This window comes from Dreissena polymorpha, chromosome 6, assembly GCF_020536995.1.
Source record: "Dreissena polymorpha isolate Duluth1 chromosome 6, UMN_Dpol_1.0, whole genome shotgun sequence".
Lineage (NCBI taxonomy): Eukaryota > Metazoa > Mollusca > Bivalvia > Myida > Dreissenidae > Dreissena > Dreissena polymorpha.
The window spans coordinates 6,008,002-6,033,578 of record NC_068360.1 but is presented as its reverse complement, the minus strand read 5'-3'; the positions used below and the strand labels follow the sequence as shown (position 1 = coordinate 6,033,578).

Genomic DNA, 25,577 nt, shown 5'->3' with positions numbered 1-25,577 from the left:
GTATATAAAATAATGCATGCATACACTTGCAAAGAGCAGAAATTGAAAAAAAAATCCAATAAAAAACCCAAAAAGAAACAAGAGCACCGCATAACGGGTGCCAACGCTCGGCTGCGGGTTTTGAATAAATGAAAGCTTGTCAGAATTATTTTTTTAAAGGTCACAGTGACCTTGACCTTTTACCTAGTGACCCAAAAATGGATGTGGCGTGTAGAACTCATTTAGGTGAATCTACATATGAAGTTTCAAAGTTGTAGGTGGAAGCACTTTGATTTCATAGCCAATGTTAAGGTTTTAGCACGGCGGACTTCAGACGCCGGACGGCAGACGCCGGACGACGAGCTGGCTATGACAATACCTCGGGTTTTCTCCGAAAACCACCGAGCTAATAACAAAGAAATTAGTACTATTATTATGGCAAATAAACACATACAGCTAACAAATTTACATATATTTCCATTTTACTGATACTGCTTTGTGAAAGCAAAAGCTCGATCGAGGGATACCACCCATAATGACCGTCAGGTAGTACTTAAAAGTAGTCCGGGTACTATTATGTATACTACTTTGTACTCCGGGTACGGAAAATACGCTTAAAGGCATCCGGACATACTCCGGGACACTTTTAGTATATGTACCGTACCCCGGTACTTTGTAGCATACTGAAGAGTATTCAGTGTATTCTTAAGTAGAACCTAAGGTAAAAGTGACCAATCGTGGTTGTCTCAAAAGGTCGTTGTCGGCTACTATAAAGGTCCCCGAATACAGTATACTACAATGTACATATTGTACGGAAAATATGCTTAAAGGCACCCGACCATACTCCGTTGTATTGATCAGTATTTATTCTATGTACTTCGGATAATGTGCAGTATTTTAAGTTTACCCGTGGTATTTTGAGGCAGTACCTGAGCCGACAATGACCACTTGAGCAGAATTTACTATTGCAACTTAACAAATGACCATTACGAGAATACATTGTACATATAACAGTCTTAATTTAATATCATCCCCTGCTTGAAAGTACATGCATTATTAACATCCGATGTATGAAAAGCACATAATGTGTAGGTCGTTCAAGTGAGTTGAGAACATCTGGTCGTCGCTTGTGATCGTACTAGATGATCAGGCGTAAGTTTATGGAGAGAGATTGGTAGAAAATCGGATTCATTGTACGTGTATCGGCAAAAAATCAAGATATTTCACAGGAACATATACATTGACCTGCGACCTTCTGATCGCCGGAGGGCCTCTGGATGATGACTGACGGACGCCGGACGGAGCTCGTCACCATAAACGTACAACGAATACGATGTCGGGCGATCGCCGGGCGACATCCATGCGTTGATCGTTCGATTTTTTTTTCGCTCTCAACTCGATTCCTTCCCTAGCCCGACGTGTAAAATTTTAAGTGAGACTGAAAATTAATCCAGACGCCGCCCAATGCTACAAATGACCCGGTGACCGTGCGATCGTAGGCCGGGCGCCAGCGCGATGATCGGAAAAATACGTCGTCCGCTGATCGGACGTTGATCGGTCTCTATTTTGACTGATGTATTAAACTGTGTCACTCATCGGACGGCGAACGGCTCCGATGTGTCCAGTCTTCCCGATGCCTGAAGATCGGACACGTCTGCCGGCGACCGGATTATTTGTGACTGAGGCACTAGGTTGTCTTAAAATCTGCCCAGCGATTCAATAACGGGAAATCGTTAAGAAGTTATAGCTTATCGACGCACGCATGCACAGACTGACTGACGACACAAACACGTTATCCTAAAAGTTCCACATAAGAATCATGTGCTCAGATGATATACAATATTGTAGTCCTCATAAATATCAGCAACAATTAGTTATCACAAACTACCGATACGCAAAACAGAGCCTAAATACAAATTGCAATATTGAAACAAATATAAATGCTGGTTAGATGCATTTGGTTATATACAAAGCATCTCAAACAGATCTGGGCGATAACAAATACATGTTTATGTTGTATTTAAAATTTGCAGTTGTATGTACAAATATTTTCATTAATGGAAGATCGAAACTTGATCTTAGTTTATACGAAATCTCACAGAAATACGATCCAACTCATCCATATGGTCAATAAATCGTTTATAAAGCTCATCATCACCGATATCATCATTACGATTACCATCAACGCCAACAACAACGTTTTGAACCAACAAATTAGAATCAGTTTCTGTTAATATCAAGGGTTTCCGGGTATAAATCACAAATTTTGTCACTTTAACATGTTCCATGTTCTCCAGTTCCTGATGGATGGAAGTGTATGTCTGCATTGGTAAACACGGCATTTTCTCTGAAGTACAAGCTATTTCCAGTTTAATCTCAAGGCTCTGAGTACATGCAGACAGTGTTTCAACAAAATTGCGAAAGTTCAATGCTACAATTAACTCACAGTAGATATTTAAATACTTCAATGATTTAGGAAGCGGTAGGGCTGTATATACCTTAACGCATAATGTAAGCTTTTCCAGCTGTGAGAACGATGATAGTGACTTACCTAAGAATTGTTCACGAAAAAGCATAAAAACTTCAGAAAAACCACTCAGATTCAAACAATTGATATTTAGACCATGGATAGCCTGACACAGTTCTGTGCTGTCTTCTGGCACTTTGATACTAAGCGTTTCCAGCTGTGTTAGCGATGATAGTGACAGCGACATTGACTCTACATTATCCTTTAAGAAAAAGCTTTCCTTAATACCCAGACTTAGACACGTGATATTCAGGCCACGGAGAGCCTTCCATAGACCGCGACTTCTACTGGGCACTTTGATACTAAGCTTTTCTAACTGCGTGAGCGATGCTAGTGAGTGCGCTAACGACGATACATGATCCACTTTTTCTATCCAACCTCTCCAATTCAGACACAGACACGTGATATTCAGACCACAGAGTGTCTCCCATAGACCGCGACAGTCTTCATACAAATCTATACCTAGCGTTTGTAGCTGAGTGAGCGATTCTAGTGACTGTGCAAATGCCGAGTCATGTTTCATGCTCAAACTATCCCGCTCACCACGCAGACTAAGAGTCTTAATATTCAAACCATTGAGGGCTTTCCACAGACCAGGACTGTATTTTTTCACGATCACATCAAGCCTTTCAAGCTGTTTTAGCGACGAAAGAGACTTATACAACGCCGATACATTATTCACTTTCAGATTTTCGTCACTAGCACATAGACAGAGGGTCTTTATATTCAGACCATACAGAGCATCTAAAAGATCGGGATGTGCATTTACGTCAATACAAATCGTTTCCATCTGTTTGGGTGCTTGGAGAACCAGCGACAACCTCGATACATTATTTACTATCGCACCACTCCACTTTCCTTTCTGACCTAGAGTCACACTCTTGATATTCAGACTGTGCAAAGCCTCCCACAAATTGGGACTGATAGAATCAACTCTAATAGTAAGCGTTTCCAGCTGTGTGAGTGACCTAAGCGACAACGACACTGAAACATGTTCAGTACAGTATGCATTCAGTATATTAACATGCAGCCATTTGATTTTTAGGCCATGTAGGGACTCCCAAAAATTGCGTCCGAACGTATCTATACGTAGGTGGAATTTATTGTTTAAACCCGTCCTTATTGTAGCCGTTGAAAATGTAGCGATAAAGTCATCTAAAGACGAGGTTATGAAACAACTTTCTAGCAAACACGTCACCTCATGATCGAGTGTCAGCAGCGTGTTGAACAGACTCCGTAGCCAGGAAGAGGAACATGTAATCAATGTTAGATCAATTGATTGTATGTCGGGCAGTACTCGAATAGGGTCTCCACACTGTGCTGGCTGTACATTGTTGAGAACAAACCAAACCGGAAGTGTCGATGTGGCAGAACTGGCAGAATCTGGATAAATAATTAAATGCATAACTTATTGGAAACGAATATACTAATGCTTAGACGCATATTTCGACAGGCATACACCGATGTCTTGTACCCGCATTTTCTTTTTATATTACTCATATAAGAAATTGGTTATTCATGGTAGTTGTGTATTCATTTGTCTTCAAATAACAAGTTAAGATCAATCCCATCTGCAAGACCATATTTTTTTACATATTTCTACATGCGTAAAGAATAAGATGTTAACGTTAATATTAGAAAATAAAACAGATCTCTCGTCATTCACCCATTACATTATCATTATTCACATAAGTGACTTTCATAATCTGTGTGCCTGGTATGCATGAATTCCCACTCCCAAAAATGGTTAGTCTATGTTATAATATGGAATGGATCATCATCCTTTGGTGCGATACGACACTACGAAACGCTGGCCATCATGGTCCCGGAATTGACTAGTATTACATGAAACATTCTAGTATGATAACAGTTTGCTAACATAGGATATTGGTAGTATGATAGTAGATAACACTGAGAGATGCGATGCTATGTTACATGGTAAGGTAATCATGTACATAAAATCAAACAAGAAACAATAATACATAAATATATTTGTTCAAGTTCAGATTGAAACAAATAATAATAAATGCTAAATATATATGATATCATGATTTTGAACATATGTGCTTATTGTCGAATATTAATACACTTTTGTTGAGAGAGAGAGAGAGAGAGAGAGAGAGAGAGAGAGAGAGAGAGAGGTCAGAGTTATGGAACTTAGTAAGTGACTTCAAAAATGACTCCAAACATATTTATGAAGTTGCCATTGACTTTCTGTGACAAAAACAAAACATTGATATAGTTATGTTGCATTTTTCTCTTTCCAGAGCATTACTTTACGAAGACGCCAACAAATGGGTGAGAAGTCTTGCTCGGACTATTCACTGCCAGTAAATATCAGATAGTTACGGAATAAGGTAGAGGTCGTGAATTCATGTTTAGCAGTGGAAAAGGAACTGCAATATTAATGAATTTTACAAAGGTCCTATGTGCAGTATTAATTCATTTTATATAAATTTGAATAATTAGCAATTAATAACTAATTAACTATACGGCGTCCTTTACATCAAGGCAGGTTCTATTTCAATTTAGTATTATACGTTAAACCGTGAGTAACTGACGGTGTATGGGATATACACCATCAGTAACTTCATATCATACGAGAGCGAACCATACACCGTAAGTTACTAACGGTGTAACGATTATATCTAAACCGACTAATCGATTGCTCGGGTAGTATGGAAATTACTCGGGATGTATGGAAGGGGCACGGGATGTATGGAAGGGGCACGTGACCGCTCTAAGTCAATCGGATTAGGTCATTTTCGCAGGAGGTGAGATATTGATAAATAATGTTTAAATATTATCGAATCGCATTCATAAATTGATGCATGTGAAACATCTATTCAGAAAAGTTGAAACCATGTACAATGACCAAACCTCGATTCGTTTACATAACCTTTGACATAATATTTGATGTGAACACACAATTTCAATGATCATTCAATGAGCTTAATAAATAAATAACCAAGTATTATGTAACCGTATTTGAACCAGAGCTCTTAAAATAACGCTCTAATTTTCATATCACATATATACACAATTGTGTTAAAAGTAATAATAAAATTTGCACTAGTTATCGCATTATCGTTTTTAATCGGTCCTTAAACAACTGTCTTTCGTCCCGCTCAGAACTTCGCATCAATTGTTGAGTATTGCATGTATGTAAACACTTAAATCGTTTTTAAAGTCATGGTAATTACCTCATGATACTGTACACATATTTTAATAAATAAACGCTTATGCTCGATTTCACTGTTTTCTTAAATGTATGAATCCATACTAACTGATCTATACATCATTATTTGGTTAAAGTTTCTTTAAGAACGAAACTGTTCTGGACATGTTGTTGCCAATGTTTCACCATAACAAAGCTTGACATTGTTTCTTACCCAATGAGACCCTCTTTTGAACAAAGCCAAATTCTCATTGCGGCAAATGTGCTGACGAAGTTGTATGAAGATTGAGCAATACGTGTGGCTTCTAAATGGTTCACAACTTTATCTGTAATTTGATCTGATACTCTAGGTTTTGATCCAACATGACCCAATGTTCAACTTGACCGATATATTATTAGGATGAATGTTTCAAGTAAGTTTCATGATACTCCGGCTATAAATGTGACCTGCTTTGTGTTATCAAGCTTTTCTTATATTTGACCTTGTGACTTTGTTAATGACTCCAAGTGACCCAGTTACAATCTCGTTTAAGATATCGTTAAGCCAAATGTTTTCACCAGGTTTCATGAACATTGTGCAATAAATTATGCATTCAGAGTGTTCACGATCATGTTTTTAAGGACCAAGTTACCTAGTTCGTTTATTTGATTTTTGATTCCATTTGACACAGTTAGGAACTCTATCAAGATAAAGTTAGAACAAATGATATTCATAAGTTTCATGAAGATTGGACAGTTTATGTGGCCTGTATTTTTTTGTAATTTTTGTTGTGTGTGTGTGGGTGGGGTAATTTACCACAGGGATTTCGGCTAGAAACCAGTGCTCGAGCCCAATCCTCAAACTAATACTCTGGTTTACAATCTTATTAAATTCCGATTGAACACATTCGACGTGAATTTAGCATATATACAATTTAAAGTGCAGGGGCAGTGCTTAAATAAAAATCGTTTTGATGAAAATGTATTGTAAATATATACGGAATATTACGCTAATGAATTGTTCCATGTGTTTGTATCAGTCGAATGGCTCGTGTGATGACGTATCTCACGAGAAGCGGAGTGTAGACGTCCGTCCCAGCTCTGCCGTGTGTTATCGTTTATATTACATATCAAACTATTTTGTTCCGACAATTTATTACAAAACCAGCTTTCTGTACTTTTACTTTCATTCAATTGATTACGAAATTTATAACGCATCTCATGTGACGTAATTTTTGTTACGAAACACGCCAGTTTTAGCTAAACTCTCTGGTTTTTAGGGACAACAATTCGGACGTGAAGGGTTTTTTATATAACAGATAAAAAAGCATCGAACAAATCCAAAACGTATTTCGGATTCATGTGTGTTAGTCATGCAGAATTGGAAGCTTCGATAGGAATACAATTATTGTTTGCTGTTTGATGAATCCTGCTAAAGCTCAAATAGAGGCATCAATCTAATGTACAAACGAGTTTCAGTTTAAATCAATATATTATCCAAATTGTGTGCTACGTGTCATTATAACTATGTTATTTCGTTGAGTTGTAGCTAAATTTTCTTCATCACCGTTGGCTAAGACTGAATGTGGACGCCATTTTGTTCAGTATAATATAAAGAAATGAAACTTTATATCCGTTCGATGCATTTTTATCTGTTATATAAAACAGTTATGGAAAATCTGCCAGGCGCAGCGGGCCAATATACATTATGTTTCCCGCTAGATACGAATAAAGGCCCGCTCACGACGTCATTTTGTTACTATGTTAGTAACAATATGTAATAAAGGACGATATTTATTGTTGCAATGTGGGCAAATGACTGATTTATATGCAGAAAATAAATAAATAAATAGTTAGTACACAATTTATGTTCACAAAGAACTGGTTCCGGGTTAAATATTTGCGCTTGATCATACCTGAATTAAAATGAATGTATAATGAGAATATAAACTATAATTACTAGCACTACTGGTAACAGGCTGGGTATAAACCGTGGTAAATGTATTCTTAAGCTAATTGAAATCGCTACGTGAAGTCCGACATTGCTCATGAATATGAAATAGAGAGGGTTGTCAGAAAGGATAGGATGTCAATACCATTGGAATAGGCTAGAAAGGACAAATGCTCTTAAAGTCCACCATAAAATATTCAAACACAGTTGTAATTAATAAAAACAGAATTAACTTATGACAGAGAATTCACAGAATAAAATTAAATAGTTTTCGTCTTATGCTTCTCTTTAAGTGTAGAGGCCATATTGTCACAACCCGTATGGTCCAGCATTTTTTGAACTTTATCAAGAGTGCTTAAATAAGTCTGTATCAAATCAGAATGTGTCCAGCTTATGTCAAAATAAGTGGAAATGAACAGGCAGACAGGGAAACCAAGGAAGGTGTCAGAGGGGGGCGGAGGGAGGCGATGCTAGGAAATCCCTTGCATCCACCGAGATCTACTCGCTGGCCAGAAAGCATATTCTGATTTACAGAATCATTTTCAATATAGAGATTTTTCTTCCTAAATTTCTGAATTTTTTATGGACCTAATCTTTAAAAGATTGAACTCGGCGAATAATATATATATATATATATATATATATATATATATATATATATATATATATATATATATATATATATATATATATCCGCTCGATCAGCTGAATCTGTATTGGTACACCAAGCAGTGTAGTATGCATTAAAGTCCCAAGGAAAAACAGGGTGATCTAATGGTCATTACCAATGGTCATTCATTTACTCAAGCGCACATCCGAGTGAGTTTAAATTTACGAGTATATGTGGCGATTCTAATTTGCGACTTACTAGCTTTAATTTGTCTGATAACCCCCAATAGGTTATAATTAATAAAATTTTATAATGTAATGTAAAAGACCATCGGCTGTTTATTTATCAATATTTCCGTGGTGTTTATACCCATAATAGTAGCCAGGAACAGTTTTAAATGTATCTTTGGGAAATTTACTTTCTTCTTTTTGGCAAGAATGTATACGGTAGTTTTGGAATGATATCCAATAAATATCTGAAAATTTGTGGGAGGGTACAAGTTTCATGTTAAACCAATCTATATAAAGATCACTTTCTTTTCAATTAACCAGTATTATTTTTAAACTAAGCCGAGACCTTATCATTTCAAATGCTAAGATCAGATTTTAATAAAAATTGGATTTTAAATGTGACTTCTAGAGTTTTAAGTATAAGGAAAACTGCCCTACCCTCTGGTGGCAATAGTTTAAAACGGAACGAAAGCATTTTCGAAATCGACCCAGATATCATTAGAACAAATATTCTTTCCTTGTTTAAAGAGGATTGAAAAGAAAATGTGACTTCTTAAGTGCTAACAAATTGTTTCAATAGCCAAAATGGAAACCTATTCCAACCCCTGGCGGCCATGTTTTTTTAACGAAGCGGAACCATTTTCGAACTCAGTCGCGATATAATAAGAACAAACGTTGTGGACAAGTCTAATGATGATTGGACTATAAATGTGACTTCAATATTGTTAACAATATGTAGCTATAACCATATATGAAATCTGGCCCGCCAACTGGCAGAAATGTTTCTAAACACCCCAAAACAAATTTAAAGTTCGATGAGATATAATTAAAACTCTTATTCTGACCGACCTCCATGAAGATTGGGCCTACATATGAAGAGTGTTAAAAGCTTTTTGTTTAATTTGACCTAGCGACCTAACGTGTGTCCTAAAGTATCAAAGTGAGGCAAAATATAATTAGGACAAATCTCCTGATCACGTATCATGAAGATCAAACAATAAATGTGGTCTCTAGAGTGCGAACAAGATATATGTCGACGCCGCACGCCGCACGATTGACGACGCACTACAGACGATGAAAGAAGGACAAAAGACGATCATAGGAGCTATCCATGAGCATGTTGTGTTCAGGTGAGCTAGAACAACGTAACACATGTAACAATACTAAAATCATCAAACTACATTTTATTAAAATAAATGTTACCTTTAAGCCATATTGACTCTCCGCATAGCGACAATGATTTCAGCTTGTGGCACGACAGCAGGTTAAACTCAAAATGAGATTTAGACTCGTCAAGTACAAGTGAACTCAGAATATGTAACTTCCGTATGATATCTACAATCAATGAGTCGACATCGGAGGCGTTCGCAGACCAGACCCGATGTAAATCTCGAATGTTGTTCACAGAAATGTAAAAGTGACTGAGTTTCGGGAATATACCATCTTGTTTGTTGGCTGCTGCCTCCCTGATTCCATCCTCAATTATTTCCTGAAACTTACAGGGCCCGAAGATGCTCCTCTCGGAACAATTGTTAAGAGCAACGTGACATTCTTTCATCAAAACTGACAAGGCATTTGCAGCAACGGTGTTCATTCCACACAGGAATACGAACACTTGTGATATATCAAAATATGAGTCATAGTAGCGTTTCAGATATCCGACAATTAAGTCATCGATGACGCTTGTATTGCGTGCGATATAATATGCTGCGAGGAATTCCTGCACAGTTTTGTGAATGAACGAGTTGGAGCTTCCTGTCCGACTTTTATCTTTCCTGTTTGTTAATATTCCTGCCTTAAGAGCAAATGACTTGCAAAGTGGGAACTCTTTCCGAGAAAAATAGTTCGACAACGTAATGTCATTAAAAACAATAGATGTTTCTTTCTCAGATGAGAACAACAATTTACAAGCTGCACCAGAGAGCTTTTCTAAGCATTCAATGTTTGGCTGTATGTAACTTGTACTAGAAAAACACTCTACGGGAGGAGGGTTTGAATCATTAAAATAACCATGTGTACTGTTAGCCTTTTTACATAGACTTTCAATCAAACAAGTGTATAATGCACATACGGAAGATTCTTTCAAATTTACCTCTTCTTTCGTCTTGCCTACCCACGTACAGATGACCAGCACGTACAACATCGGTGAAGATGACAACGATTTTAGCTTACAATTTTCCACAAACTTTTGAAATTCCGACACAGTATTGTCCATATCCTTGCTCTCGTCAATTATGCATCCGATAATATTTTCACAAAACTTAACCGGATCTCTTATACCCTCAATCTCTAACAGGATGTCAATATGAGAATTCTTGATGCGTTCATCAGCCAGTTTCCATGGTCGAGTAGATGTAAGAACCGTGCATTTGTCCTTCTGAAATCCCGTCATAAATGGTTCAGCTAGATTACAACCATCAGGAGCCACCCATTCATCAAGGCCATCTCGAACTATGAGGCATTGTTCAGATGTCATTATTTTTTGCAAAAGTTTGTACACGCCGTGAATGTCATCTTCGGAATACATGCGATCAACAAGCTGGGTTTTTATCATATGAGTTATATCCTTCTGTCCCCTCACATCTCTCAATGAGATAAAAAATAGGAACTTAAATTGCTGAATTGTAATCAGGTCATCAAACGCCGTTTTATCAGTGGATAAAGGCTGACTTTCGTGGCACCAATCATAAACTAACTTAGCTGCAAACGTCGACTTTCCGCTGCCGGGTTCGCCTTGTATGTAAATGCGTCTATTTGCATGATCGTTTTTGTAAAACAAGTCTTTGTACAAACTTACTTGTTCCTCTTTCTTGCGTGTACCATCTTTCTTTATATCGATTCGATGTATTTTAGGCGTTGCGTATATGTCTATAATACGCTTATCAAGACTCTGGTCCAAAGTTGAAAGAGGTACATTGCTAAAGTTGTCATTGTAATGTTCAATCAAACGTCGACGAAATTCTAAAATGAAAATCAAGCAACATAATATATATCGCTTACATGATTTACAAGAGGTCCATAAACCCTAGGTCGCTCAGCTGTGACTTTTGGAAACTGAACTGTTTTAGGATGCTTCCCAAACCCTTTTCGCATTTGACCGACATATCATGAGACCACATGTCCTGAGCAAGTATCGTGGACTTTGGGAAAACAATGCGACTTATCGAGTGTTTACGGTGATTCACTTTAGCCGAATAAAGGAACTTCCACATTCTTTTCAACTGACAACGACCATTTCAAATTTGGCAGATATTTTATTACAACAAGCTTCTAGTGGAAAGGGCCAACTTTGAGTCAAATTTTAAATCTATATTTGCGTGTTTTAGTTGGGTTATTGTGTCTTGTTTTCAAAATTAGTTCAGTCATATCACGGCATTCCGTAAAGAAACTCACACTGTTACCGGAAGCGATGGTAAAGCGGTAATAAGGACTCACTTACGAAAGAAGAAAACTTTAATCAGAGGTAGGATAAGAATACCCGTAGCAAGGAACTAATGACCAAGCAACACCTATATTGTGGTTGAGTGGGGTGTCGAACTCACGATCTACGGATTTGTGTTCAAGCGCTCTACCAACTGAGCTATGCCATGCGACTTATGAGAGTATAAAAGCTTTCATTATATAACTATGAGGAAAACATGAAACCCACAGAAAGGTGAAACGGCTGATCGCATCGCATCATTTGATCAAACTGTAGAAGGATAGATAGATAGCCTTAGGCAGGACCTATCTTAACCTAAATGACATGTTTGAACAAGCAAGGTGGAGGACCAAAATGCATTAATATATGCCTAATCCCCGGACTTTTTCTTTTTTTTATATAAGGTTTTTAAACGCATTTAGCTATGTAGGTCTATATGAATCATGTTCCATGGAGCATGGTCAATTTTGACCTCATGAGCATGACATGCACACACTTGGGAGAGAACCAAAAGACATTTTTTCAGGCTTAATATCAGAGCCCTGACCCATGTGGATTAAGAAGAGTTGTTATGCCCAAATGTTAAATATGTATATTTTGACATCAGTCCTCTGAAGTTAAAATCAAATCTACAAAGTTGATCACGGGGACAAATCTATAGAAGAAAAAGGTAACTGAACTATGGACTGACGGACAACATGACATCCTAAAATATCTCCATGAGCACTATAACCACGGATGATCTAAAAACCAACCACGGCATGTTACAGATCTGTCACGCCGTATATATGTATACATCATTTGTGTCACAACATTTTTGAGGAGCGTGTTTGGATCTCCGTATGTGTTTATGTTGTATTTTTAAACGCTATTGACAACTGATTCAATACTGACTCCATTGTAAAGGCTTCATACCATATACGGAATAACTTCAATAAATCGTGGTAAATTTTACCCAAGTTTAAATATCGAGATTTCAAACCAGCACTTAATTCCATACAAGTATTTATGGACCACTTTAGAAGAACACTCAAGAAGTTACATTTGATGCCCAATAACCATTAGCACAGATAATAACATGTGTTCAAACGATATATTGCCGAATTCGAAAACGGTCTGTTTTTAGTTTTTCTTACATGTCTATAGTAAAACACTGCGTTCTCGAACATTTAAGTTGCATTGATGTCAGGCGAGCGCCCTCTTCTTAATTAAAATGTTCTAGCACATTGATAGAGAGCGACATTAAATTGAATTGTAAATTAAGCAGTTGTGAACTAAGCCTTTTGAATATTTTGTTTTCTTATCATGTGAATTTCAATAGATAAATGTTTAATAGGACTTGGTTATGATTTCTATGTAGCTTTAGTAGTAGCTATTATGATTATGTTCGCAAAGTCCTATTACTTGGGCTATACAAATAATCAATATCGCGGGTATCTGTTAGGTTCATTAATATTTAAGACATAAATTATGGGGGTGCTTAGCTAATAAGGACAAGCATAAGCATTATGTTAACTGCATCATTTCTTGGCATTACCGTTTTCAGCTTTTCTCTACTTTTCATAATAATGTATCTAAAATAAATTGTGTCAGGAAGTAACGTTATTGTTATTAATTTATAATTGGAAAAAGCATCTAACCCGAAGGCAAGCTTTATCGTAGTGCCTCCAGTATCACAAACACACACACACACACACACACACACACACGCACACGCACACGCACACGCGCGCGCGCGCGTGCGCACGCACGCACGCACAAACATGTTGTTTGTTCCAAAATATTAGTATTATGTTATAAATATTTGATTTAAAGTGCAATATGAAGACAAATATACCTTCACAGGATTGCTCGTATATGTAGTTTGACTTTCGGCAATGTTCATCAAGTGCACCTTTACATTTTTCAGTGTGTTCATCAAGTTTCTTTTCACATTTTTCAGCGTACTCCTTGAGATTATCCCTACAGAGTTCCATGTACACCCTTATCTCGTGAACAATCTTCTCAGCTGCATTTTCTACTTCCTTAACTTTATCTTGAACAACTTCATTAACTTTATCTTGAACATATTCCTTAACTTTATCTTGAACAGCATCTAGTAAATGAAGAATTTCCTCCGTGGTAATCTTCAATACGTCATGTTGCAGCTGTATTGGAGAAAGTTTATCTTAGAAATATGTTTATCAGAGTATTTCCAAGAACTGTACCATAAATCGTGTTTGTAAATTTGTATGATTTATTATCAAAAATTAATGTATGCTCTTAATTAGTTTAGCTTTCCTTATAACATCAAACATAACATGCGTATCCTCGCATAACAAAATGCATGCAAATTAAACAATTGTTTGCTAAATAGTACAGAAAAACTTGTATGATGTCGATTTAATTACACATATAAGAATACCAAAACGTACATCGATACGATTTGTCATTTTACAATATATATCACCTTGGCTAATTTCTTCACAGCCTCCTGTGATGCGACGTCATGTGCTAGACACGTTTGGTCAGTCAGCAGGTCAGTCAGTGTTGTGAAGATGTCCTGGAGATCTGCGTCTGTGAGTTTAAACTGAGACGAGTGACGCACATTCTTGCCAATATCACGCGCCTTAAAATATTAGCATTCAATATATATTATCAACTTTTGCCTAATGTTTTGCAGAAACATTTTGTTGCATGGTATTGCATACACTCTGTAATAGTATGATTCATCCGCCAATGCAACTAAACAATATATATTATGAATCGCAATTTTCTGTATGGGGTCATTGTTCTTTTAAACAAGAGGGCCTGAAAGGCCCAAAGTCGCTCACCTGCGATAATAAGATATTATTGGGACAAATCTTCTGACCAAGTTTCACGAAGATCGGAAAAAATGTGGCCTCTAGAGTGTTAACAAGGTTTTACTATAGCCATATAAGGAAAAATGCCCCGCCCCCTGGCAGCCATGTTTTTCAACCAACCGGCATCATTTTTGTACTCATCCAAGATATTATCGGGATGAATCTTCTGACTAAGTTTCGTGAAGATCAGACAGTAAATGTGGCCTCTAGAGTGTTAACAAGATTTTACTATAGCCATATAAGGAAAAATGCCCCGCCCCTTGGAAGCCATTATTTAAAGCAAACATAATTATTTTCGAACTCATCCAAGATATCATTGAGACCAGTCTTCTGACCAAATTTCATGAAGATTGGACAATAAATGTGGCCTCTAGAGTGTTAACAAGGTTTTACTATAGCCATATATAGCCATATAAGGAAAAATGCCCCGCCCCTGGTGGCCATGTTTTTAAAGCAACCAAAACCATTTTCGAACTCATCCAAGATATCATTGGGACAAATTTTCTGACCAAGCTTCATGATGATCGGAAAATAAATGTGACCTCTAGAGTGTTAACAAGGTTTTACTATAGCCATATTAGGAAAATAGCCCCGCCCCTGTGGTGGCCATGTTTTTCAACCAACCGGCATCATTTTTGAATTCGTCCAAGATATTATTGGGTCGAATCTTCTGACCGAGTTTCATGAAGATCGGACTATAAATGTGGCCTCTAAAGTGTCAACAAGATTTTACTATAGCCTTATATAGCCATATTAGGAAAAATGCCCCGCCCCTTGGCGGCCATGTTATTCAAGCAAACGTAACCATTTTCGAACTCATCCAAGATATCATTAAGACAAATCTTCTGACCATATTCCATCAAGATTGGACAATAAATGTGGCCTCTAGAGTGTTAACAAGGTTTTACTATAGCCATATAAGGAAAAATGCCCCGCCCCCTGGCGGCCATGTTTTTCAACCAACCGGCATCATTTTCGCACTCGTCCAAGATATTATTGGGATGAATCTTCTGAAAAAATTTCTTTAAGATTGGACAATAAATGTGGCCTCTAGAGTGTTAACAAGATTTTACTATAGCCATATAAAACCATATAAGGAAAAATTCCCCGCCCCTTGGCAGCCATGTTTTTCAATCAAAGGTTACCATTTTTAACCTCATCAAAGATATCAGTGGGACAAATCTTCTGACCAAGTTTCATGAAGATCGGAAAATAAATGTGGCCTCTAGAGTGTTAACAAGGTTTTACTATAGCCATATAAGGAAAAATGCCCCGCCTCCTGGCGGCCATGTTTTTCAATCAACGGGCATCATTTTCGAATTCGTCCAAGATATTATTGGGATAAATCTTCTGACCGAGTTTCATGAAGATCAGACAATAAATGTTGCCTCTAGAGTGTAAACAAGATTTTACTACAGTCATATATAGCCATATAGACAATCCCAGAATCGATAATATGGGCGCCGCCATATTGGCTATTACGTAACCCGCGATTGAAAACGGTACTGAAGAATTTGACAGATTACAACATTATCATAGTGCACACCCGCTTTAATCCAATAAACAGTACTTTATGACTTCGCACATTAGGATTGAAAACAAGTGAAACATGAAACCAAGTGTCGATATGTATCACATCGTAAATCAATATAATTTAAATTAATAATATACACGATAAATTCATAAAATATGTGTCTCTGCAACAATATTCAGTGACAGCACGTAATGTTTAAGGCCGAGTTGGCATTTTTAAGCATACCTTTCAGCATAATGCCTTTGTATAAAATTTAACTATTTCTTTATGGAATAAAATTATTCAAGCATAATTATAAAGGTATAGAAATATCTAAAGTGTGAAGTAAACGTTGTGATTTTAACGTAAATAGTGCCGAAGATATTAACAAAGATCTATCAATATATAAAGATTGGAAACATTCATTCAGACCATATTTTTTGGATAGATCTTTGATATTAATTAGATAGATTTAAGATCGATGTAGACAATTAAATTGATATCTGCCTTTGTTTAAGCCTATATTATTTCTTATTAAATGTCGTACTTTCTATACTTTCCGGAGATATTCATTAAGAAACGTTGTAAGATTAAAGACTTAGGACGACTTCTTTGATGAATAATACATCTCTTTGTTTGTCTAAACAGTTACCATTTCGCTATTAATATTTCCCTTGTGTCATTTTAAAGGTTATATACAAATAGTATAGTGAAGTTTGTGATTCTAAAATTGTTTCGTAAATCTTTGTTATCGAAACTCTGTAAGATTTTCAGGTAAAGATTATTTTTTAAATTAAAATAATGTATCTAGTTAAGTTTAAAACTAAAGTGGTTTTAGCAATCTTTCATTTAAAAATCGCTCTCAAGCTAATACAAAAATAACTAGCCGGAAATGAATTTTGTGATTTAAATGAACAAGTATCGGAGTTATTCGCTTGCAAAACTGTGTAAGATGTCAGGATATGTCATACTTTTTTATTGAAAAGGACATATCAGCTTTTGTCTACAACTTTCTTATATTATTATTTAAATAACGTTTTACATGTTGCCTGAAATATTATTAAATTTTCTTAATAACATCTTAATTCACGACTGAAATGTTCAACATGAAAAATAATGAGCCTTAAATAAACTTAAATAGTTCCAATTGTGTTATCTAGATTTCCTAAACGTATGTCTTTATTAAATGTTCGTAAAACGGTCTAAATTTACGCTTAAAAAATAAAAACACGCACAAAATAAGTGATTTATTTTTCTTTAATTACGGATTATAAATGACAGCAACATACATCTCTTGAAAAAAAACATCAGCGATAAAGGCGCGAACGAATTCGCTCAATGGGAGGCGATGTTCCAAGTGTGGATTAAAAGCGTTTATGGGTTTTCCCGTGACACCTCATGTCTGCACATATGTTGATACCGAAATTTAGATAAGATATAACGCGTCACCTTTAAATAACATGTTAAATGACAATCAAGACCTTATACATGCCAGGGACCTACACAAATAGGTCCATGTCCATGCTGTGTGTTATTACTCTTAAACGAATGCAGATGAACCTTATTTCTTCTAATTACGTAATTTATATTAATAAAAAAAAAACGAACTATTATCTGGTTGTCAGATCGATAACAGAAACTCTTTAAATTCCTTAAATATATTTGATAAACCCGTTTCACTTCCTTGTTTTGTGTAAGGACCTATACACACATATATAGGTCCATATTTATTTCTTCAGTACCGTTTTGGAGGCGCGCGAGAGTAATCAGGGGCGGGTAATCCGGGAGGTATCAATTTCTGGGATTGTCTATAAGGAAAAATGCCCCGCCCCTTGGCAGCCATATTTTTCAAGCAAACGTGACCATTTTCGAACTCATCCAAGATATCATTAAAACCAATCGTCTGACCAAATTTCATGAAGATTGGACAATAAATGTGGCCTCTAGAGAGTGAACAAGGCAAATGTTGACGTCGAACAACGGACAACGCACGACGGACAACGCACGACGGACGACGGACAAAAGGCGATCACGAAAGCACAACATGAGCACGTTGTGCTCAGGTGAGCTAAAAATATTTGCATTTAATCGATTCAAAGAAACAGTATCAGTATGCAAATGTATTTACCGAAACAAAACCCAGTAAAATAAATCATTTGCATACACAGTTAATATATGCGACAAACAGTGAGCAAAAATCAAAACAAACAAATGTAGCCTTTGTAACATACTGCATTATCTTTTGTTCTTATCTACAAAATTAAGAACTGTTTCTAATTGCAAAAGAGTAGTTACGTAAGACTTTGTTAACTGTGTGACCATTGAGCCCTACCAGTTTTACGACATATATATCATTTGGAACAAGAAACCGTCGGAGGAGGGTGATGCTCCCCAAAGTTTTTTTTTGTCACAATATTGCACTATATATTCAGATAAAAGGAAACGTTGAGGGCATAGTAGTTGGGGGGACAAACATTTTTTATAGAAAATTTCAAAGGGCCATAACTCTGTGAAAAATCATCCGACAAGAACCCGCTGATACTATGCACATCTCCTCTTGGTTGTGAAGCTTCCCATAAAGTTTCATTGAATTCCGGTCATTAGTTGCTGAGAAATAGCCCGGACAAGAATTGAACTATATGTACAGTTAATGGAAAATTTCAAAGGGCAATAACTCTGTGAAAAATCATCCGACCAGAACCGGCTGATAATATGCACATCTCCTCTTGGTAGTGAAGCTTCCCATAAAGTTTCATTGAATTTCAGTCACTAATTGCTGAGAAATAGCCCGGACAAAAATTGTGCACGGACGGTCGGACGGACGCACGGACAAACAGACGGACAGACGAAGCGGCGACTATATGCTCCCCCAATTTTTTTGGGGGAGGAGCATAATAAATGGTAATACCTCGAACATTCAAATCTCCTTTGAATGCACGTGTCCGATAAAGATGGAGAATACGTTTGAGATACCAATGACACATATTTGTTTGAAGGCTACACTGTGACTGTACATGTATGTCATGCAAAAGAGTCTTGCTAATTTGAGTTATGTCAACTCAAAATGCAAAATCATTCTACAAGATAAGTATCGATATCTTATGGATATAAAGTGAAATGGCTGATAGTGGAAGCATAAACATATCTAATATATTTATTAAAATCAGTTCAATATAAAAATAGAACGAAATTAACACTTAAGTGTGTGTAACAGCAGTTAATAGTAGTTAATAAATTTCTCAAAACTGCTACTTATGCGTAAATTTCACCTCAAAAGACAGTTTTTGCGCTAAGTTTTGCCATTTTGAACTGTCGCAATCCATAACGGAGGTATGGCCATTTTACAAGAAAATAAGCACACTTTTGTGTCCGGAGCCGAATCTTGGGCAGATTTCATAGAAGATTGGTATGAGTGTATATATGGATAAGAGGATAACACACTTCAAATCGCAACACAAACCATTTTTCAAAAACGGAGAAATGGTCCTTTTAAAACTAGAGCTTTGTCACAGACGTAACGTATACCCGCACATGCCGCATTGACACAGACTATTTTGCAAGCTGGCTTCACAAAACAAGATAATCTAAATGGTGATTTTTAAGAATTATTATGCCATTATTATTTATGGCCATTTTGACCTTTGAACTCTTGAATTCTTTCGCATGACACACTGTCCAATGATTGTGAACAAAATTAATGTACAGAGTCATTTTAAAATCTCACAATGAATGGCATAGTTATGGCCCGGACAAGCTCATTTATGGCCATTTTTCACTTTTGAACTCCAAGTGCGACCTTGAACTTGAAGATATCAACGTAATTCTTTCGCATGACACATTGTCCAATGATTGTGAACAATTGAACCATGTAATTTTAAAATCTCACAATGAATGACTAGTTATGGCCCACACAAGATCATTTACGGTCATTTTTGACCCTTGAACTGACAGTGTGACCTTGATCTTGGAGATATCGCGTAATTCTTTCGCGCGACACACCGGTCAATGATGCTGAACAAATGTGCCAAATTATTTTAAAATCTCACAATGAACAACATAGTTATGGCCCGGACAAGCTCATTTATGGCCATTTTTGACCTTTGAACTTAAAGTGTGACCTTGACTTTGGAGATATCAACGTAATTCTTTCGTGCGACACACTGTCCAATGATGGTGAGCAAATGAGCCAAATGATTTTAAAATCTGACAATGAATGACATAGTTATTGCCCGGACAAGCTCATTTATGGCCATTTTTGATCTTTGAACTCAAAGTGTGACCTTGACCTTGGAGATATCGCGCGGCACACCGTCCAATGATGGTGAACAAATTTGCCAAATGATTTTTTAAATCTCACAATAAATGATAAAGTTATGGCCCGGACATGCATTTGACCTTTGAACTCCAAGTGTGACATTGACCTTTTAGATGTTGACGTACTTTTTTCACACGACACACCGTCCCATGATGGTGAACAAATGTACCAAGTTATTTTAAAATCTAACGATAAATGACATAGTTATGGTCGGGACAAACTTTCGGTTTAAAACACACTAAGTGACCATGTGACCTAGTTTTTGACACGGCATGACCCATATTTAAATTTGACCTATACATCATCTAGAAACAACTTGTGACCAAGTTTGGTGAAGATCGGATGAAATTTCGGGACAGACAGACAGACGGACAGACCAACCGACAAAGTGACTCCTATATAGCCCCCATTACCAATGGTAATGGGGGTATAAATACCCCTCTTATATACTCCTGTATCTGACAGTTTGTCACAGGTAAAACTCAGGTCTCTATAGTTAAGGTAAATTCTACACACTGAAGTCAAATGCTACACATTTTGATAAAATATGCCTTATTTATTTTGTTAGGATTCTACCATTCATCAAGGAATTTGAACCCATCCATAAACAAAATTCATTTAGCCTGTGATATTAACAAATTAACAAATTTGTTTGTTTAATATACTTCCCCATGCTTCTATACACTTCTGGGTAAAATAATAACAGACGGAAGGCGGACATCACGGTATCCCAATAAGAAACTTGGGAGAGCGGAAAGTTAAGTTACATAAAATATAATATGTTTACCTTTGTCAGTAAACACGCGGGATGGCTTTTTCCTGAAGCTATTGGGAATGAAAACTTGCTGTCGAAGTGTTTACAGTTCATCATAAAATTTATGATTCCATTGAAGTCTGTATCTTGCACCAAACTCTTTCCATTATATCCGTCCGGAGGTAAATACGCCTTGGCAATTTCCCAGGGATTTTGTGCCCATAGCTCTGCCCTTGTATTTTTCCATGAAGGACAGGGATATTTGTGCATATTTTTAATTTCATCGAACACTTTATTACACACGTTAGTTGGACATTGTCGTGGTTGATTTGCTACGGTATCATGCATAGTCTTACATGAGCTGTTTGCGCCTCTTTTATTGCATATTCCTGGTGTGGGACATGTCAGCAAGTTTGCAGTATGACAGCCAATGCAAGCAGCAGGCGCCGGAACACTTGACCAAACAGCGTTGTATATATTGACATGTTCAGATTTAGCCTCGTTCTCCGCGACCTGATCTAAGCCAGACTTTGCAATATCCACTGCAAGCCATGCCTTCAGCCAGTTTGTCCTTTCTTTCTCAGTGAAAACATCGGCCAAACTTGCCATATTGATTTTACTCAAAATCGCAAAAGGAGATCATGTTTTAAAACGGATCCAAATGTGGCTTGTGCATCACCTATTAAAAAAATGAATATATAAAATCTCTTAATTTTTAACAAAGTCATTTAAAACAATGTAAGTTTTTATTCGATCGCAGTTGTTCACATATGGCACTGATGATGTTCGTGGTAATGTATATTATTATTAAAATACATACGGTGACAACAACAAAGAAGAAGATAATGATTATTCATATCATGACAATGGCTGTGTTGACAATGATTATGATGATGTAATTCTTATTATTTAAACAAAGGTAAGTGAAGGCATACAAGTGTTGAGTGATAATCATGAGATTTGAGTGTTACTTGATATATTATGTGTAAAAGCTGCGAAAAGGGAACAAGGTTTGTCACTTTGAAAATACTTATCTTCAAGATTGTGTTCGTTCCTTTGATTTATGGGGTGAGGACAAGGTCGAGCTTATAAAATATACTGTAATACACACATAACTTCTCATTGTCAAACACTTGTGTCACACATTGTAAAAGCAAATTCCTACTGTAGTTACCCTGGCAGCGGTTCTAATGATTTATTTCCAATTACTTCCGGGTAAGCACGCGATTGTGTTGAATTATGAACAAACCAAAGCATTCATCCACTGCAAGCAAGGGAATACTGCCTTACTTTATTAACCTGTGCTTTAAATGTTAAAGGGACAGACGTTCAAAAAAGATTTAAAGAAGAAAAACAGAACAGAAGAGCACTTAACATTAATCTTTGTAAATTCAAAAACATACAGAATGTATGGCTGAAACTGCAACAATCTAGTCCACAGAGAGTTCATTCTGACGCAAACTACCTGCAAAGGACGACACATTGATGCGAGAAACAATATGAAAGAAACGGTGTTCAACTCCGTGGTCAAAAATATAAATTATTGAAATAAACATATTCGACCAGATAAATAAAATTGAATCACTTCACAGTCAACCCATCAATAAGAAGCTGAACACAACAACTGGAAACTAAACAAATTGGAAAAGCGTAAAGGAGAAAGCTTTACGCGCTCAAGTGGTACAGCCGCAGAAAAAAATGTGTGCATTACAGGTCTTCAAGGCGACATAGAGTTCCAGTCCTAAATAGCAGTTGTTGAACAGGTTGCTGAACAGGTGTCGTCTATACTAAGCGCAACGCTTGGTTTGCAGGTAGAACAAGAACACGAATCTCACAGATTAGGGAAATACCACCGGTAGAAAGCCAAATAAGTCATTGTCAGGTTCAACAGGCACAAACAAGTTTAATGAAATGAAAAACGCGAAACTAATCAAAGATTAAGGTATTTACCCAAATGAAGACCAAACAAAATTGAGGCAGATGTCCTAACCTCTCTTAGGCTAAATGAATTGAAGGAGCTTGATTTTTCGAGTAAAAATTAAAAGGAAAGACCGATCAGATAGAATATAATATGAATATAATATGAACAGTTTCAGAAGCGGCTCAACAAACCAGTGATGAAGACAGATGATTCACATGTGTACGCCAAATAAGATTATTTGTGTGTATCTGTCTTGAAAGTATTTTGTTAGCATATAATTTATAGTCTACATATACTGGTGTGTAATATGACAATCTTAATAGCATAGTGACCAAATTCATATGATCTGTGCTGTTCATTCGATTTTGTTTTTGCTAGAGTTAAGACTTTAATACCCCCTCCAATCTTAATTTGAAATATACTCTACTTATACAATCTTCCCAAATTTTTTTTTCGTTTAGCTACACATGCGTAGTTGTTAGATTTCTTACTTAAGTGCACATTCACATCTGAAGTGTGTCTCTCCCTTAAGCATCAACGTGTTCATGCATGCATGGACACTCTTTTTCGTACCAATACACACACTCAATTTAGCAAATTCTAACAAACAGGGCCACATGAGAATACACATTATCTCAATCTCAGACAATGGGCACAAATACATCTTCAAAAACACTCACTCACTCAACCAAGTACGCGAAGATGCATAAGCTTGTTTAGTCACACAAACACACACATACACACACACGCACGCACGCTCGCTCGCACGCACGCACGCACACACACACAAGCGAGCACATACAAAATACTTACAAGCACAATTGTTTAACATACACCTAAACTTACATATGCCCACAAGTATATAGTTGAACGAAAATGACATATTTGAAGGTTGGTAAATTGTTATCTTCGAAGTTCTCTAATACCGTGCTATTTATATCGAAAGGAATTTTTACGGAAACGTAGTGTTGTCTAAGTGTATTAATCCGGGTTCATTGTAGTATACTGAAAAATACCCTGAGTACTTATAAGTAGTACCCGAGTCGAACATGACCAATCGAGCCTTAGTGGCTTAACACGAGAATATGAACCAGGGTGCATGATCACGTGAATTTGTGGGGATCCCAATAAAACGTTAATATATGTAAACACAACAGTAAACGGTGTTTTTTTTAATAATGTTTTAAAACAATTTTTTCTTAAAATTTTCAACAATTGCATAGAAAACAGATTTTTTATGCTGCTGATGGCGATGTGAAATACATCGGTATTACTTTATTTATTAAGCCTGTGTTCTTCTTCAAAATTCTATTAATCCTACACAGTTATGCTTCACGCATCGTGAAATTTTGATTTCAGACGTATTCAAAGATGTATTCCTCTATCTTAAGATATCGGCACACACTTCAAGAAAAACTGTTTTTTAAGCATAATAAATTTATGCAAATGTATTTCAATAATTTGCAATATTTTCAAAATAAAGTTCTTAACGGTGTGTTTACATTCTGTCTAGCCCGTGTGTAAGCCACTGAAGACCCCGTCGATACTGCATCATGTGCACGTAACCGGTGTACTCCATTGGAACTGCGTTAGACTCAATTGAATTTGGGTTTCATAAATGGACAAAAATGGGAAATAATCTAAAATCGGGGAGCTTTATAAATCATGAATTAGTTTAATATTGATTAAAAGAGGTTATTTATGTGAAGTCATTTGTTCCTTTTATATACGACATGTATGCTTAGTTTATTGGTTTTAATTAAAGTGTTTAATGCCTGTGATAATAACGTGTTATTTTAACCCTTTCCCCCATATGAAGCAAAGTGAAAACGGATTTTGCAACCAGCATAAAACCAGAACAGCCTGCGAGTAGCTAGCAGTCTGTTGAGGGTTAATGCTGTTTGCTGTTCATCAATAATTAAGGGATGGAAATGAAGTGTATAAAACTTGAATTTAGTAAGAAAGGTATTTAATTAAATTTAACTTTCTATTTGACTACAAATGCGTCAAAATACGTATCAACGTGGGAAACGGTTAATTATGATGTCTTAAGAAATTACATATATTTTTATCAATTTCAGAACATTTTTCATTTGTTGTTATTTTAATAGAGCTTACTGGATTTATGCAGCTGTTTTCAAATTGTGTACACATTTACATATACAGATATCTAAATATCTAACTAAATAAATGCTAGCTTACCTTTAAACATGTCTGCAGTCATTTCAGATATATTCTAATTAAATAACAGACCATTTAGGTCAGATTACACTTATTCCCATTCGTACTGACAACTTTCACAGCAAATGTCTTGCCTTTCCTTTACATTATTTTAAAAAGGTGTCCGTCTTTTTTT

The 25,577-nt window shown here is 36.4% G+C and overlaps 1 protein-coding gene across 1 annotated transcript; it reads right to left on the bottom strand.

Annotated features, from left to right (window-relative positions):
- Positions 1–120: 120 nt before the first annotated feature.
- On the bottom strand, positions 121–25,577 carry LOC127834177 (uncharacterized). The gene is made up of 6 exons (XM_052359820.1): positions 25,424–25,577; positions 21,334–21,979; positions 14,325–14,483; positions 13,713–14,022; positions 9,658–11,415; positions 121–3,889 (listed from the first exon to the last, which is right to left on the bottom strand). The coding sequence occupies exons 2-6, from the start codon at positions 21,907–21,909 to the stop codon at positions 2,058–2,060; spliced, it is 4,635 nt and encodes a 1,544-aa protein (XP_052215780.1). The 5' UTR covers positions 21,910–21,979; positions 25,424–25,577; the 3' UTR covers positions 121–2,057.